Source organism: Ylistrum balloti, unplaced genomic scaffold, assembly GCF_031769215.1.
Source record: "Ylistrum balloti isolate Yb309-2 unplaced genomic scaffold, AGI_CSIRO_Ybal_v1 Utg370970, whole genome shotgun sequence".
Classification (NCBI taxonomy): domain Eukaryota; kingdom Metazoa; phylum Mollusca; class Bivalvia; order Pectinida; family Pectinidae; genus Ylistrum; species Ylistrum balloti.
The window spans coordinates 123,504-139,448 of record NW_026782544.1 but is presented as its reverse complement, the minus strand read 5'-3'; the positions used below and the strand labels follow the sequence as shown (position 1 = coordinate 139,448).

The 15,945-nt window shown below is 35.2% G+C and overlaps 1 protein-coding gene across 1 annotated transcript in view; it reads left to right on the top strand.

Moving 5' to 3' along the window:
- The window catches only part of LOC132559808 (GAS2-like protein 2A), a 66,336-nt gene that overhangs the window by 29,922 nt on the left and 20,469 nt on the right, over positions 1–15,945 (top strand). Inside the window, exons 2-3 of the mRNA XM_060224434.1 lie at positions 13,960–14,067; positions 14,538–14,634. Coding sequence (XP_060080417.1) covers positions 13,960–14,067; positions 14,538–14,634 — 205 coding nt within the window. The remainder of the gene's footprint in view (positions 1–13,959; positions 14,068–14,537; positions 14,635–15,945) is intronic.

Sequence of the window (15,945 nt, the reverse complement as noted above, 5' to 3'; positions counted from 1 at the left end):
TGTCACACAGTTGGTCTGTTCATCGTCAGTGTATCGAAGCACACTAGAATCAAAATTGTTATGATCTCTGGTAAGTGTCAAACCGCGGGCAGTAGTCTTTTCGACAAAACGTAAATCGCGTGAGGTGGAAGTCATGAATATCGTCTTTAATTCCCTCAGACGGTATATGTCAGGTTTAGGTATAGCTTCCTGCTGGTTATTCAAAAGTGTTACATGTTTAAATATCATGTGTTTGTACGGCAGAAGAAATATGTTGTGTTGAAACATAGGACTATATTGTACAATGTAACAAGAGGACAATTGCCGAAAGGATATCGGTAATCAGTCAATGTAAGGAATTTATTTTGAGTGCAACTTGTTCAATTATACAAAAAATCGTTATTTAGATATTCTATACATTGTAAGTGTTTGATCTGTGTGAATACAGAAGTTACTTCAACAGTACGTGTATTTACGTGTACATTTATACCTTAATTAGGCCAATATGTATTCCGTTAAAAGTACGGGTCTACTAACTGACTAGACAGAGGTCTATATATCGATATCCTTTACACTTCCCGTGTATACTATATGTGTCCTAACATTGTTGGGTTTTATGTAGTACATATAGTTACCAATCGTGACATGTAAAAATATCAGTAGGACAATGTGTGACCAGTTGTATCATTTCTGATTTAAAAGATTTGTGAACAGCCACACTTAATCTTTTATAAAAAGCCGCGCGTGGTGAAGGAAACTTACAGAATTCTTTGGTAGTGGAGGTAAAAACACCATTTACGTTCTCCAGCGTCCAACGATTGCCATGGAGGGTACATAATGTAAACATTTTAAAATTCCATATCCAATTCCGAAGACAAAATGGGAACTAGGCTACAAATAATGTAAAGCTTCCTTATACTTCAAGAAACTGTAAGCGAAGTGCTGTATATATATCATAGGTTTTAATGCCGGAAAATATTTATAAATATTTGTATCCAGTATTTACTGTTGTCCCGGGTAACGAGAGAAACTGGAGATCATTATAACGAGACAAGTCATACTGGGATGAGTTATGTCCCTTTCTTTCGCTCTTTTTGATGTTAAAACGAAAAGCTTTGACCGCATTGACTTTATATTGGTCAGACACCGGTTTGTCACGTGATTGACGATTTTTTATTGTACAGTGAGTGATTTGTCACGTGATTGACTTTGTATTGTATGTACAGTGAGTGATATGTCACGTGATTGACATTGTTTTGTATGTACAGTGAGTGATATGTCACGTGATGTACAGTGAGTGATATGTCACGTGATTGACTTTGTATTGTATGTACAGTGAGTGATATGTCACGTGATTGACTTTGTATTGTATGTACAGTGAGTGATATGTCACGTGATTGACATTGTTTTGTATGTACAGTGAGTGATATGTCACATGACTGACATTGTATTGTATGTACAGTGAGTGATTTGTCACGTGACTGACTTTGTATTGTGTTGTACAGTGAGTGATATGTCACGTGATTGACATTGTATTGTATGTACAGTGAGTGATTTGTCACGTGACTGACTTTGTATTGTATGTACAGTGAAATGTTGTCGGCGTACCCGGGAAAAACCCACGTGGTCGGGCAGGTGACCCTTTACCTTTTCACATCCGTTGCGGGAATCGAACCCTGGGCCTCTTGGTGAAATGCGAATTCGTTACCACTGCGCCATCCGATTACCTTATTATTTGCATAGTACTGCAAGTAAAGTCACATGGTTGACTATGTATTGTACTGTACGTGCAATGTCACGTGATTGACCCTCATTGTGTTATCAGTGAAATAGCACTTGGTCGACTGAATTATTGTCTTGTTGATATCACACGAAAACTTATCTACATCACAATGTAATCATCTAAAATATTATTCCGCTTAAGGTAAAAAATACGGCCAACTAGCGCTTTATGTAGTGTTAGACAGGACTAGTGCCAACCACGCTCTGTAGAAATATTACAGATAACCCCGCCCTTGTTCATGTTTTCAAATCATTAAAGTGTATCTATCATGTATTTTACATTTGCGATGTGACTGCAATCCTCTTCATCCTCTTATTCTAATCTATGGCGTAAGAAGTATATACCCAAAGCATTCACTGTATTAACGTTACAGCGTTATTTAACGTGGAAATCTTTATCACCGCTTCACTCCAAACCAGACACTTTCATTTTCTTTAACTTCCATTTTTTGATTTACATTACATTTACATTAACACATGAATCACGAGCCTGATGACCAGTAGAAAGTTATATGGTAGACGACGATAAAAATCCATGATATCTATAGTATTATGTAGATGATGTAACATGTTTCTAGGTTGTTTAACGGACATATAGGCGAGGAAATATTGCGAGAATGCCCCCTCCACTTCCACCCGAATATAAACTTTCCAAGTCAGAATATAACACTAACAAGGATTCAATGTGTACTGTATATAATGTTTTTGTAAGTCCCACATACATTACGAAGTTTGACAGTGGGCCTATTTCTTCCAAGAGACTATGGCTGTGGGAGGGGGAGGGGGTGGGTTGTGGGGGTGGGGGATGGGTGGGGTGGGGGTTAGCCCCAAACCTGCTGATAATGACAATGATCGGTTATATCTTTGTTCTCAAAGATATTAAACAATTGCATCATTATAACAGTAAAATGATATAGTTTAAGGAATCCAACACGTAAGACAGAATCACACCCCATGTCGAGAAGTTGGTAGGGACCCTGAGATAACACGTAGACATGACTTACTCTCGTGGAATGTTATTAACAGTCAGGAAGTCGACTTGCTTTATGATTTCTGTTCCTACACAAGCACACAAACTAACATCAAAAGTTGTTTCAAGATTTCCGCCGACTCCGAGGCAGGCGTCATGTTTCTGTATGACAGGTACACATTGGATTTCAGCATTATCAAAAAAGTTAAGCTTTTAGAGCTTTTTCATGAAGGGTACTACATAGGTTTCTGGGGAGTCGAGAGCTCTCATGATGCATCGTCATGCTGTAACAACGAACATTACCAGATTCAAGCTTGCTAATCAACGAAAGAAATATCCCCCATGTAGTATATTGGCAATACAACAGATATCACGTCTGTAGGAGATCAGCTGTACCGACAGATATCACGTCCGTAGGAGATCAGCTGTACCGACAGATATCACGTCCGTAGGAGATCAGCTGTACCGACAGATATCACGTCCGTAGGAGATCAGCTGTACCGACAGATATCACGTCCATAGGAAATCAGCTGTATCGACAGATATCATGTCCGTAGGAGATCAGCTGTACCGACAGATATCACGTCCGTAGGAGATCAGCGGTACCGACAGATATCACGTCCGTAGGATATCAGCTGTACCGACAGATATCACGTCCGGAGGATATCAGCTGTACCTACAGATATCATGTCCGTAGTAGATCAGCTGTACCGACAGATATCACGTCCGTAGGAGATCAGCTGTACCGACAGATATCACGTCCATAGGAGATCAGCTGTATCGACAGATATCACGTCCGTAGGAGATCAGCGGTACTGACAGATATCACGTCCGTAGGATATCAGCTGTACCGACAGATATCATGATAGATCACTGTCCGTATCACGTCCGTAGGATCAGCTGTACCGACAGATATCACGTCCGTAGGAGATCAGCTGTACCGACAGATATCACGTCCGTAGGAGATCAGCTGTACCGACAGATAACACGTCCGTAGGAGATCAGCTGTACCGGCAGATAACACGTCCGTAGGAGATCAGCTGTACCGACAGATATCACGTCCGTAGGAGATCAGCTGTACCAACAGATAACACGAGAACCCAAGTTGTAAAAATTGTAAAAACCTGTGATACCTAGATCCCCCGTGGACACGGGAACCCGGTCTCACTGGTAACAAGTTGTAAAAAGTGTAACAACCTGTGATACCTAGATCCCCCGTTGACTTTTATTCGCGATTTGTGAATTTATTGCCCTGATATAACCATCTACGGCTTTCAACAATACGTTTCAACAAACACGTTCGTTTTGTAAGAAACATTATTTCCGAACAAAATAAATTTGTCACGGTGTCGGTTTCCACGCTGAATACACTAAAATGTTTATTTCAGTTGAAGAACAGGTTTTTCTTCCTTAATGTCGACAAGTTAATTCATCTACAGTACAACGAGGATGTTTCAGGTTTCATATAAGCTGTAGATAAGATAAAATGACATGATGGAATGGCTTTGTTATACTTTGTTAACAAGTTTTCATAATTAACATAGATAAAAAGATAATTGGCCACTCTCTCAAGTTTCTTTATTTAAAGACACCTCTATCGTTAGTATGTTTGTAACCAAACTTTCACACGATGTACGTATGTGACGGCAGTGCTACAAAATAAAACATTGCTATTGTGATACAGATTTATTCCAAGCCGGTATCATTTATGAATGAGATTTATGAGGTTTGATCCAAGCTAAGGACAAAATACTCGTCCGATGCTATAGTTGTTTGCCATGAAAATGTCACTTACCGATTGATTTGGGTGTGAGAATGGCCTCCCGTATGGTGTTCATTTAGGTAGCAACACACCACTACAAGGACGCCTCTACCTTAAAGTGACCCTGGCATGCGGGAGATATAAAAGAAACCATTTGGATAAAATAATGAAGGAACGTCATGTATTGGACAATAAGCTTCAAGTGGATGGAATCTCATAAGGAGTTAGGTGTTGAAATTTAAACTGTTGTTGGTACGATATTGGATCAAACTAACGTTACTAGGACTTGTGGAGTTTTAGTGATATTGGATCAAACTACATTTTGTAGCTTCAACAGGACGTGTGAAGTTTTAGGAACATTTGATTTTTTTAAGCTTTTATTTAATCACATTTTCTGAATAAAGATACATGACATGCTGACTTTGATAAATTGATGTTAGTTACAATTCTTGATAATTTACAATGATTATAGATAAAGAATATAAAAAAAATACGGGGAATAACAGATTCGTCCTAATAACCCCAACAAAACAGCCACTAACCAACCATAGATCTGTCATTTAACATGTCTTCTCTTGTAATGATTTTTTTTATGTTATTAAAGGTTTAAATCCGACACTTACAATCGTTGTTCCATCCTTCAGTACACTTATACTGATAGATTGGGCTTTATAATGTCCGCAGTTGTATTGGTTACACAGTCTTTCTTCGAACTTCATAACGGAGAAGGGTTTGATTTCAGACGGGTCAGTCTCATTAACGCTGTCAAAGGAAATTGTAAAATTATGACCTGGATGTAACGTCATTGTGGCGGTAAAGATTAAGTTTACAAAAGTTTTCTGAAGGCAATGGGAGATATCTGTGGCGTTAATCCACGATAAGTAGAATCTTTAAACACTTTACCGTAGGCTCTCTGTTGTGATATATATCGAGACACAACACATTTATTTATTACTTGTTAAAACCTGATTACAACGGACACTTGACCCTCATTTAGATCACGATAAGGACTGGACAAGAAATGACCAGTAGGCTAGGACAATCTAGATTTCGTGTTTTACAACAGAACATACAGTGTCATTCTGCGATAATTTTGACGTCTTTGTCGAAAATCATTCATTTAACAGATATCATACTGCTCAGTCATCTCAGTCATATTAAGTGATTTCGATTTGAAATCAATTTAAAGTAGAAAGGAATTGGACATGTGCGCCTTGGTGAACGAAGAACGCCAGGGAAAGTTATATGTGTTGATATGGACTCTTAAGCCAAAGGATTACGTGGAGGGCCCCTTAACTTTGTGAGCACTCCGCCGGGATCACATGGGTATTGTACTATCAAAGCAAATTGATTTGCATGTGAGTATGAAATACCAAGCTCGCTGACAAAGTTCCGTTATCATTATAAACGAGATCAGATTCAATGCCTAACTACAGTTGATCGAACATCATATCTGATATATTTCTTCATATCTTAATGTTCTGTCACACACACTTATATACAGTACCAGTACTGTCACACACATTTATACAATACTATCACACATTTATACAGTTCTGTCACACACATCTATACAGTTTTGACACACATATTTATACAGTTTTGACACACATATTTATACAGTAATGTCACACACATTTATACAGTTCTGTCACACATATTTATACAGTTTTGACACACATATTTATACAGTTTTGACACACATATTTATACAGTAATGTCACACACATTTATACAGTTCTGTCACACATATTTATACAGTTTTGACACACATATTTACACAGTAATGTCACACACATTTATACAATACTATCACACATTTATACAGTTCTGTCACACATATTTATACAGTTTTGACACACACATTTATACAGTTCTGTCACACACATTTATACAGTTTTGACACACACATTTATACAGTTCTGTCACACACACCTATACAGTTCTGTCACACACATTTATACAGTTCTGTCATACACATTTATACAGTTTTGACACACATATTTATACAGTAATGTCACACACATTTATACAGTTCTGTCACACATATTTATACAGTTTTGACACACATATTTACACAGTAATGTAACACACATTTATACAATACTATCACACATTTATACAGTTCTGTCACACATATTTATACAGTTTTGACACACACATTTATACAGTTCTGTCACACACATTTATACAGTTCTGTCACACACATTTATACAGTTTTGACACACACATTTATACAGTTCTGTCACACACATCTATACAGTTCTGTCACACACATTTATACAGTTCTGTCATACACATTTATACAGTTTTGACACACATATTTATACAGTAATGTCACACACATTTATACAGTTCTGTCACACACATTTATACAGTACTATCTCATACATTTATACAGTTCTGTCACACACATTTATACAGTTCTGTCACACACATTTATACAGTCCTGTCACACACATTTATACAGTCCTGTCACACACATTTATACAGTTCTGTCACACACATTTATACAGTTCTGTCACACACATTTATACAGTACTATCTCACACATTTATACAGTTCTGTCACACACATTTATACAGTACTATCTCATACATTTATACAGTTCTGTCACACACATTTATACAGTTCTGTCACACACATTTATACAGTTCTGTCACACACATTTATACAGTACTATCTCATACATTTATACAGTTCTGTCACACACATTTATACAGTTATGTCACACACATTTATACAGTTCTGTCACACACATTTATACAGTTCTGTCACACACATTTATAAAGTACTATCTCACACATTTATACAGTTCTGTCACACACATTTATACAGTTCTGTCACACACATTTATACAGTTCTGTCACACACATTTATACAGTACTATCTCACACATTTATACAGTTCTGTCACACACATTTATACAGTTCTGTCACACACATTTATACAGTTCTGTCACACACATTTATACAGTTCTGTCACACACATTTATACAGTTCTGTCACACACATTTATACAGTACTGTCACACACATTTATACAGTTCTGTCACACACATTTATACAGTTCTGTCACACACATTTATACAGTACTATCTCACACATTTATACAGTTCTGTCACACACATTTATACAGTTCTGTCACACACATTTATACAGTACTATCTCACACATTTTCCTCCGTGAAAACAGAAATCAAGATTCACCTTAGTAAGCACTCATTTTTCTTTCAATATTTGTAAAAGATTATAGAAAGTTGAAGATAAATTTTCTAGTATCCCTCGTCCTAACACCTTTTGTTGTAGGCCGAGTATTTAACAATATTGTATAACATCATTTTGAAACATGTTTGGATGGTGAATTGCTGACAGACAGTCATATAACGTGATGAGTACATATTATATCTTCCTGAAACATACTAAACACGGAAATATATGGCACGGAACAAAATCTAGGAAGAAAATACCAACTTGTCAGCAGAATCCTAAACCAAACTTCCTTGTGGTTCCAATGTTGTATACCTTGTTCTTATTTGAGAACGTGACATCACTGACTTTCATTGAGCAAGATTTACATGGCGGGTGTGTTTGATGAAGCAGAAAACGCTTACTCTTTCGCAACATCCTTAAACTTTTTCAGGAGTTTCCATGTAAATCGTTGGTTCATATTTTGCCCAATTTTAATCGAATTTGATTTTGAATGGAAATTTCGGTGAGTGTTGTTCTCAATACAACTAGAGAGAAATATATAAAAAAAAAGATTTACACGGAGTCTTGCGAAAATGATACTGAAATACGACACGGAGAAAAGATGGTATATACTAGTAATGCATGTTAATTAAAGAACTCTCGTCTCAGCATTTATTATGGTGTAAGATTGACAGATATTGACGTATCGATGTTACTAATTAGAGAAAAAACAATATCACGCAGCATCATAGTTTGCCTCAGGCACAGCCAATTTGATTCTCATAATATCGATCACGTGGTGCGTTTTTACAGTGCTTACTTCTCAAATTCCAAGTATTAAGTATTTAAATACATCCCATAATATGTTACATCTGAGCTTTTTGCCCTTATCAATCATCTTCTTTGAAATAAAAGCGCATTTAAATTGGCGCTTTAAGCATAATCGATTTCAAAGCTTAATGTTCTTGAATGAGCGGGAGGATCTACGTGGATACGAGTAACGATACGATAAAATTACCAAAACCTCTTATAAGATGTCTGAATGCAGATCTTAATGGTTTTCTATTTGAGTATTTGTTCAACCAGTCAAACATTAAGTAAGTTTATGTATCATATTTTAGCTTACCTGGTCTAAAGGACCGGTGAGCTTATACTATGGCGGAGCGTCCGTCTGTCGTCCGCCAACTTTTTACTAAAAAATCGCTACTAGTAATGCGCGACTGAACAGATTTTGACCAAATTTGGTCAGAAAGATAATAGGGGGCAGGGGAATCAAGTTTCTAAAATATTGGCTCTCGGCCCCAGGGGGCCCGAGGGGCGGGCCTAAAAGGGGAAATTTCGCAAGTGCTTTAAAACCTACTCCTTCTGTAGGAATGAAAGAATATTTTCTAACTTCGTTCTGAAGCATTTCTAAATGAAGGGGAATCAGTCTTGTATAAACGTTAGGTTTCGAACCCTTGAGACGGGAGGGAAGGAGCCCTATTGGGGAAATAGAGTAAATTCTTTGAAATTCTATTCCGCCTATAGGAATGAATAGATACTTTCCAAACATGATCTGAATCATTCTTGAGAGTATGTACTTTAGGTCTTAGCCCCGTAGAGGGCGGGAAGGTTGGGGACCAAATTAAGCTCTTAAAAACCCTTCTTCCATACAAGGATGTAGTCCAAGTTTGGTATGAGGCATTTTTTTAATGAATAGTGAATCTGACTTTCGTTTGACCACAAAGTAGGGATCCAATAGTGAAATAATTTCAGAAATTATTTGCCAGGTGAGCGATGCAGTCCCTTTGTTTTTTCTCTGATAAATTATTTCTTCTGCTCTGTAAAATCGATTGATAGCCTCGTCGCTGACACTGGTTTAAACGTATACAAAGGTATCATGATATTTTCGAACATATGATATGAGGTGTGTGGTTCGACTCTGCCTAGGTTGGTTTGTGTTTCTCAGGTGAAAATCTTAGGTGTGCAGAACTTGGACCTAGTTTGACTGAGAGTCTTAGAAGGATGATGCAGTACTTAATTAAAGTGTGATTATATGCATGTCATTTGTACAACCTTACGAGTGATTCAGATGTGACGACATTTCAGTCATTTCTTAAAAGCATTAAATTTTGTAGACAAAAACCAATTCACAAAAATGTATGATAATTTCTTTAATAACCGCCGTATTTTAAGAGAGCAAAAATAATTTCGTCATATAAGTTATATAGAGATAAATAAATCAGGTGTGACAGGGCAAGATGATGTGAGATTATTGTAATTATCTGCTGTCTAATATATCACCAGCCCAGATTACCATATATCATTACATTATTATATAAAATTTTAACAACATATACTCGAACGCTCTGACCCAGATTGTTTATTAATAATAATTTCAGATGAATCATTTCGATTATAGAATTGATATAACCAGGTTGAAAGCTGTGTTGGATCATGTAAACACGAAGACTTCCCAATTTGATCATGTACCAGATATACTAGGTTTTTGGAAATTGATCAAACAACCCAATAGAGATAGGTTTTCTGTTTATGTTCTCTCTCCCGTAACAAGGAAGCCTAAGTGACTTTCGACATGTTATTCGTGTGTTGAAAACACGCGCTCGTGTTTGACAGACAGCAATAAACAATGTCCTTGTTAAAGTTCTTTGGTAGCATTCATTGATTGTATATCGATCTTTAGATCAATACATAGAAAATTGTAGTGATTTAGGGCAGTCCCATACGTACTTAAAAAAAACCATCAAAACGCATGTTGGACTTTTTTCTTGATGTACACCTGTCACGCTAAACTACACAATAATGGCTTCATGGAAGACTTCCTTTTCATCCCTATATTGACTTACAGCGTTTTTATTTTAGCGTTTAATATGCTTCTTAACTTGTCAATCACCTGAAAACAGAAGTAGTTCAGAAACATGATTCATTCTGATAAATGATATAGATTTTTTTCTTATAACTACTATTGACTCTTTATGATAAATTACACTGTTTTGTTTTGATAAATGTCACTGCCCATGTTTAATAGCCTGATATATCGTGATTGGTCCCACAATTAAAACTAACACACTAAGAATGGATGAAAGGAAAACGTTTCTTAAAGTGCACAGGACACATTTACATGAACATCAGAGATAACCCTTTTTGACTTGTAATGTACCATACAGCCTTAACTCAGATGATGCTGTTATACACATTAACATTGATTGATTCATTAACTGGGAATTGCAATTCAGGACTATATTTTGATATTTTCGATTACATTGGTATGTTTTCATGTACACAAATGAATAAAATGGTACCATTCTTGTTCTTCTCTTCTTAACTCTCTCTCCTTCCCTGTCTCGCATTCTCCCCCCCCCCCCCCCACCCTTTCCTTCCGCTTTGCTTACCCCTCGCTTCCCCTCCCCTTCACACACATTCTTTTACCTGGCCCAGGTGAATTGTACCTTGATCTTACGACAAACTTAAGTAGATTTTATAATTGTGTGTTTGTATTTAATCGCGGTGAATGAGATAGTCGTCAGACCGGGTGTTGTTATTTACGCCTAGCACTGAGAAGGATACGTGCGAGATATTACAGGTGTACCGGCTGATTGCGTGTGACGTATACGCTGGTTAGATAAGGCCATGTTTTGTCTTTGGTAAATCGAGCGAAATCTTGATGGATGGCCGGAGTCGGCCACCTCTATTAAATCCAAAACATTCCTCACCTACAAACCAATTAAATGTTAATTAGGCGGAGAAACAATGCTTACTGTTACAATTCACATTTAAACATCGCAGTTAAACCTATAAAAATCAATATTAGCCTCATGCCGAGAAGTTCTGTCATTGCTACTGGTTCTGGGACATCATAGGCGCCGTTTTCAGATTTGGGAACAATGGGGCTAGTTTAACAGCGCATTTATGTCATTTTTTCAGAATAAAGAAACTATGTTGTGTTTCTCTGGTCACTTCCCGACTACCCATGTTACATATTAGTCAGTTTCCGTTTCGGCCGCCCTACTTCACGAGGCGTGTTTGATAAAGTATCAGAGATATGACTGGTGAAAACAGATATTATAACGTTATGATATATTGGACTTTTCGCTATAGGGTCAGAATTTAATGTTAAAATTTTCCAACATTTTAAACGTGTATATCGCGCGATGTTCCAGATTGTGGTGTACTGTGCCAGGGACGTATAACACATATATTACTCTTTATCATACATCTCTGATTGTGATATATTTATATGTTTGAAGATAGCATAGGTAAAGATTATTGTTATAGTATATAGAATATAGTTATAATTATAGAATATAGTTAATTATAGAATATAGTTATAATTATAGAATATAGTTAATTATAGAATATAGTTATAATTATAGTTAATATAGTTAATTATAGAATATAGTTATAATTATAATTATAGAATATAGTTAATTATAGAATATAGTTATAATTATAGAATATAGTTAATTATAGAATATAGTTATAATTATAGAATATAGTTATGATTATATAAAGAATATAGTTATAATCATACATAGAATATAGTTATAAGTTCAAGGCAGCACGAGTTGTACCCCTTAAAATCCCAGATTCTTATCACATCAAGTGTCACCACGAAGTTAAATATATTCGATGATTTTAAAAAAAACCATTTGAGCAACCAATAATTGTAAATTTTGTATAAACAAGTAAACATTAATCGTAAATTTTGTATATACAAGTAAACATTAATTGTAAATTTTGTACATACAAGTAAACTTTAATAGTAAATTTTGTATATACAAGTAAACATTAATTGTAAATTTTGAATAAACAAGTAAACTTTAATTGAATTTTTGTACATACAAGTAATCTTTAATCGGAAATTTTGTATATACAAGTAATCATTAATTGTAAATTTTGTATATACAAGTAAACTTTAATAGTAAATTTTGTATATACAAGTAAACATTAATTGTAAATTTTGTACATACAAGTAAACTTTAATAGTAAATTTTGTATATACAAGTAAACATTAATTGTAAATTTTGAATAAACAAGTAAACTTTAATTGAAATTTTGTACATACAAGTAAACTTTAATCGTAAATTTTGTATATACAAGTAAACATTAATTGTAAATTTTGTATATACAAGTAAACTTTAATAGTAAATTTTGTATATACAAGTAAACATTAATTGAAATTTTGTACATACAAGTAAACTTTAATCGTAAATTTTGTATATACAAGTAAACATTAATTGTAAATTTTGTATATACAAGTAAACTTTAATAGTAAATTTTGTATATACAAGTAAGCATTAATTGTAAATTTTGAATAAACAAGTAAACTTTAATTGAAATTTTGTACATACAAGTAAACTTTAATCGTAAATTTTGTATATACAAGTAAACTTTAATCGTAAATTTTGTACATACAAGTAAACTTTAATCGTAAATTTTGTATATACAAGAAAACAATATGATAAAATACTAGTTGTGTTTACAGTCACCACTAGAGGAACCATCAATGACAATAAATCAATGGTTGAAATAGAATAACAAGTTCAAAAGGTCACAGCGTACACTGTAGACTGTGTCGTACTTGTAAGCAAAGTGTCGTCTGCCTTTGTTTACTATAAAACGCCATTTTGCCGATGGTCGTAAGAATATCGATACATTCCTCGGTACATTTGTAGATAAACGGCGGAACCGGTTTTCAATCATCGATTTTTCGTTCTCTTTGACATATGGTATTGTGATAAGTAGCTTATTATTTGGTGCGAGTGCTTGCTGAAACAAATTCCATTTTCCCAGTCCTGCTGCGTACTCACCGAAACAAAACCTTACATGCAATGCATTGCGTGAATTTCAAGATTTCCATTTTTTTCATGTGATTTCTCTTTGTGTTACAATGGATATAAACCGCGACGAGAACATTAACGACATGTGTTATGAGGCAGAATCGTGTTACATTCAGATATATGTAAGGATTGTATTTGACAGACACCAACGAAGGGATCGGCTTTGCTTTCTTTCTCAGTAAAAGCACATTCTTTGGTAAAATACAGAGTAAATCGGAACGAACGGAATTTTTCAACATTTTACCAAGTCAAACTTGAATTAAATTGAAATATCATTACAACGATGATATAATTTCAAAATTTTCTTTTAGATGATAAATATTCCATGGACATTTTATAAAACTATAATTTGTACTATTTTGAAATTTTGGAAGTTTCCAGGGCTGTGTCTACGGTACGTTGTTTATCAGCGGTGTTTTCTATTTTGTGTTTTCCAGGTGCAGGAATTGGCTGGAAGATGTACCTGTCCTGTTCAATTCCCGATTATCAAGGTCGGAGAAGGCAAATACAAAATCGGGGACTCACAGACTCTTGTTTTTGTGCGGGTAAGTCTTGACATATTATTGCTAGCCTCCCTGTAGAGACGAAAATATTAAAGTACAGTGTTGTATCTGATAGTAATTTCTTTGATTAAAACACGGGAGAATAATTCATTTGAGAGGTCGATAAACGCACAGAAGAAAAATTTCTTTGATGAATCAAATCATCAAAAAGATTTCTTTGAGAAGGAAGCTGCAACGCTATGAAAATTAAGTTTTTTTGATGATGTTATTGTTACATGATAGACCATCACAAAATCTCCAAATTAAAATTCATTATCAATTATACTGACACGGTATAAACCGCCTTACAGACCTCTCACACTACATACAAATAAAAGGAAAGCATGACAGAATATTTCAAAATAAATGTGTTCTTTATATCGGACTTCAGTTGTCCGAAATATTTAGGGTTCTGAATATCACGTATTGTTAATAATATTTTGCTGAGACCACTGACGTAATTATCTCCTCAGATTCTGCGGAACCACGTGATGATCCGTGTGGGCGGGGGCTGGGACACACTAGAACACTACCTAGACAAGCACGACCCATGTCGCTGTGGCTTCGCAGGTAAGTGATGTCACTTCTATGTCTCCACCCAACCTTAGCCAGTCACAACTTTAAACGAGATTTAAAACTTAGGTGAAGAATGGTTTTAATCTCTTCTGTTATCTCAATTCACTAATATATTTATATCTTTTCCAAAACTGATAAATAATTTCTGCAACATCTCAACTCAGGTCTTTTCGCCTTGTAGGTGAACAACAAGCTACTAGACAAAATAAAGAGAGTTATCGCTACTCAGAATTATTATGAAGGGGTCTTAATAAGGGAGTTAATAAATAAATGGCAACGCATTTTCTAAAAATACATATACTTACATAATAATGTACATGTGGCAGAAGTTATATTTAAAATGTCAAAAAAAGGATGTGTTAAAGCATAGGTCAGGATGTGTAAAGCATTGGTAAGGATGTGTTAAAGCATTGGTAAGGTTGTGTTAAAACATAGGTCAGGATGTGTAAAGCATTGGTAAGGATGTGTTAAAACATTGGTGAGTATGTGTTAAAGCATAGGTCAGGATGTGTTAGAGCATTGGTAAGTGTATGTTAAAGCATTGGTAAGTGTGTGTTAAAGCATTGGTAAGGATGTGTCAAAGCATTGGTAAGTATGTGTTAAAGCATTGGTAAGTGTGTGTTAAAGCATTGGTAAGGATGTGTCAAAGCATTGGTAAGTATGTGTTAAAGCATTGGTAAGTGTGTGTTAAAGCATTGGTAAGGATGTGTCAAAGCATTGGTAAGTATGTGTTAAAGCATTGGTAAGTATGTGTTAAAGCATTGGTAAGTATGTGTTAAAGCATTGGTAAGTATGTGTTAAAGCATTGGTAAGGATGTGTTTAAGCATTATTAAGTATGTGTTAAAGCATTGGTCAGGATGTGTTAAAGCGTTGGTAAGGATGTGTTAAAGCATTATTAAGTATGTGTTAAAGCATTGGTAAGTATGTCTTAAAGTATTGGTCAGGATGTGTAAAGCATTATTAAGTATGTGTTAAAGCATTGGTCAGGATGTGTTAAAGCGTTGGTAAGGATGTGTTAAAGCATTATTAAGTATGTGTTAAAGCATTGGTAAGGATGTGTTAAAGCGTTGGTAAGGATGTGTAAAGCATTGATAAGGATGTGTTAAAGCATTGGTAAGGATGTGTTAAAGCATTGGTAAGGATGTGTTAAAGCATTGGTAAGGATGTGTTAAAGCATTATTAAGTATGTGTTAAAGCATTGGTCAGGATGTGTTAAAGCGTTGGTAAGGATGTGTTAAAGCATTATTAAGTATGTGTTAAAGCATTGGTAAGTATGTCTTAAAGTATTGGTCAGGATGTGTAAA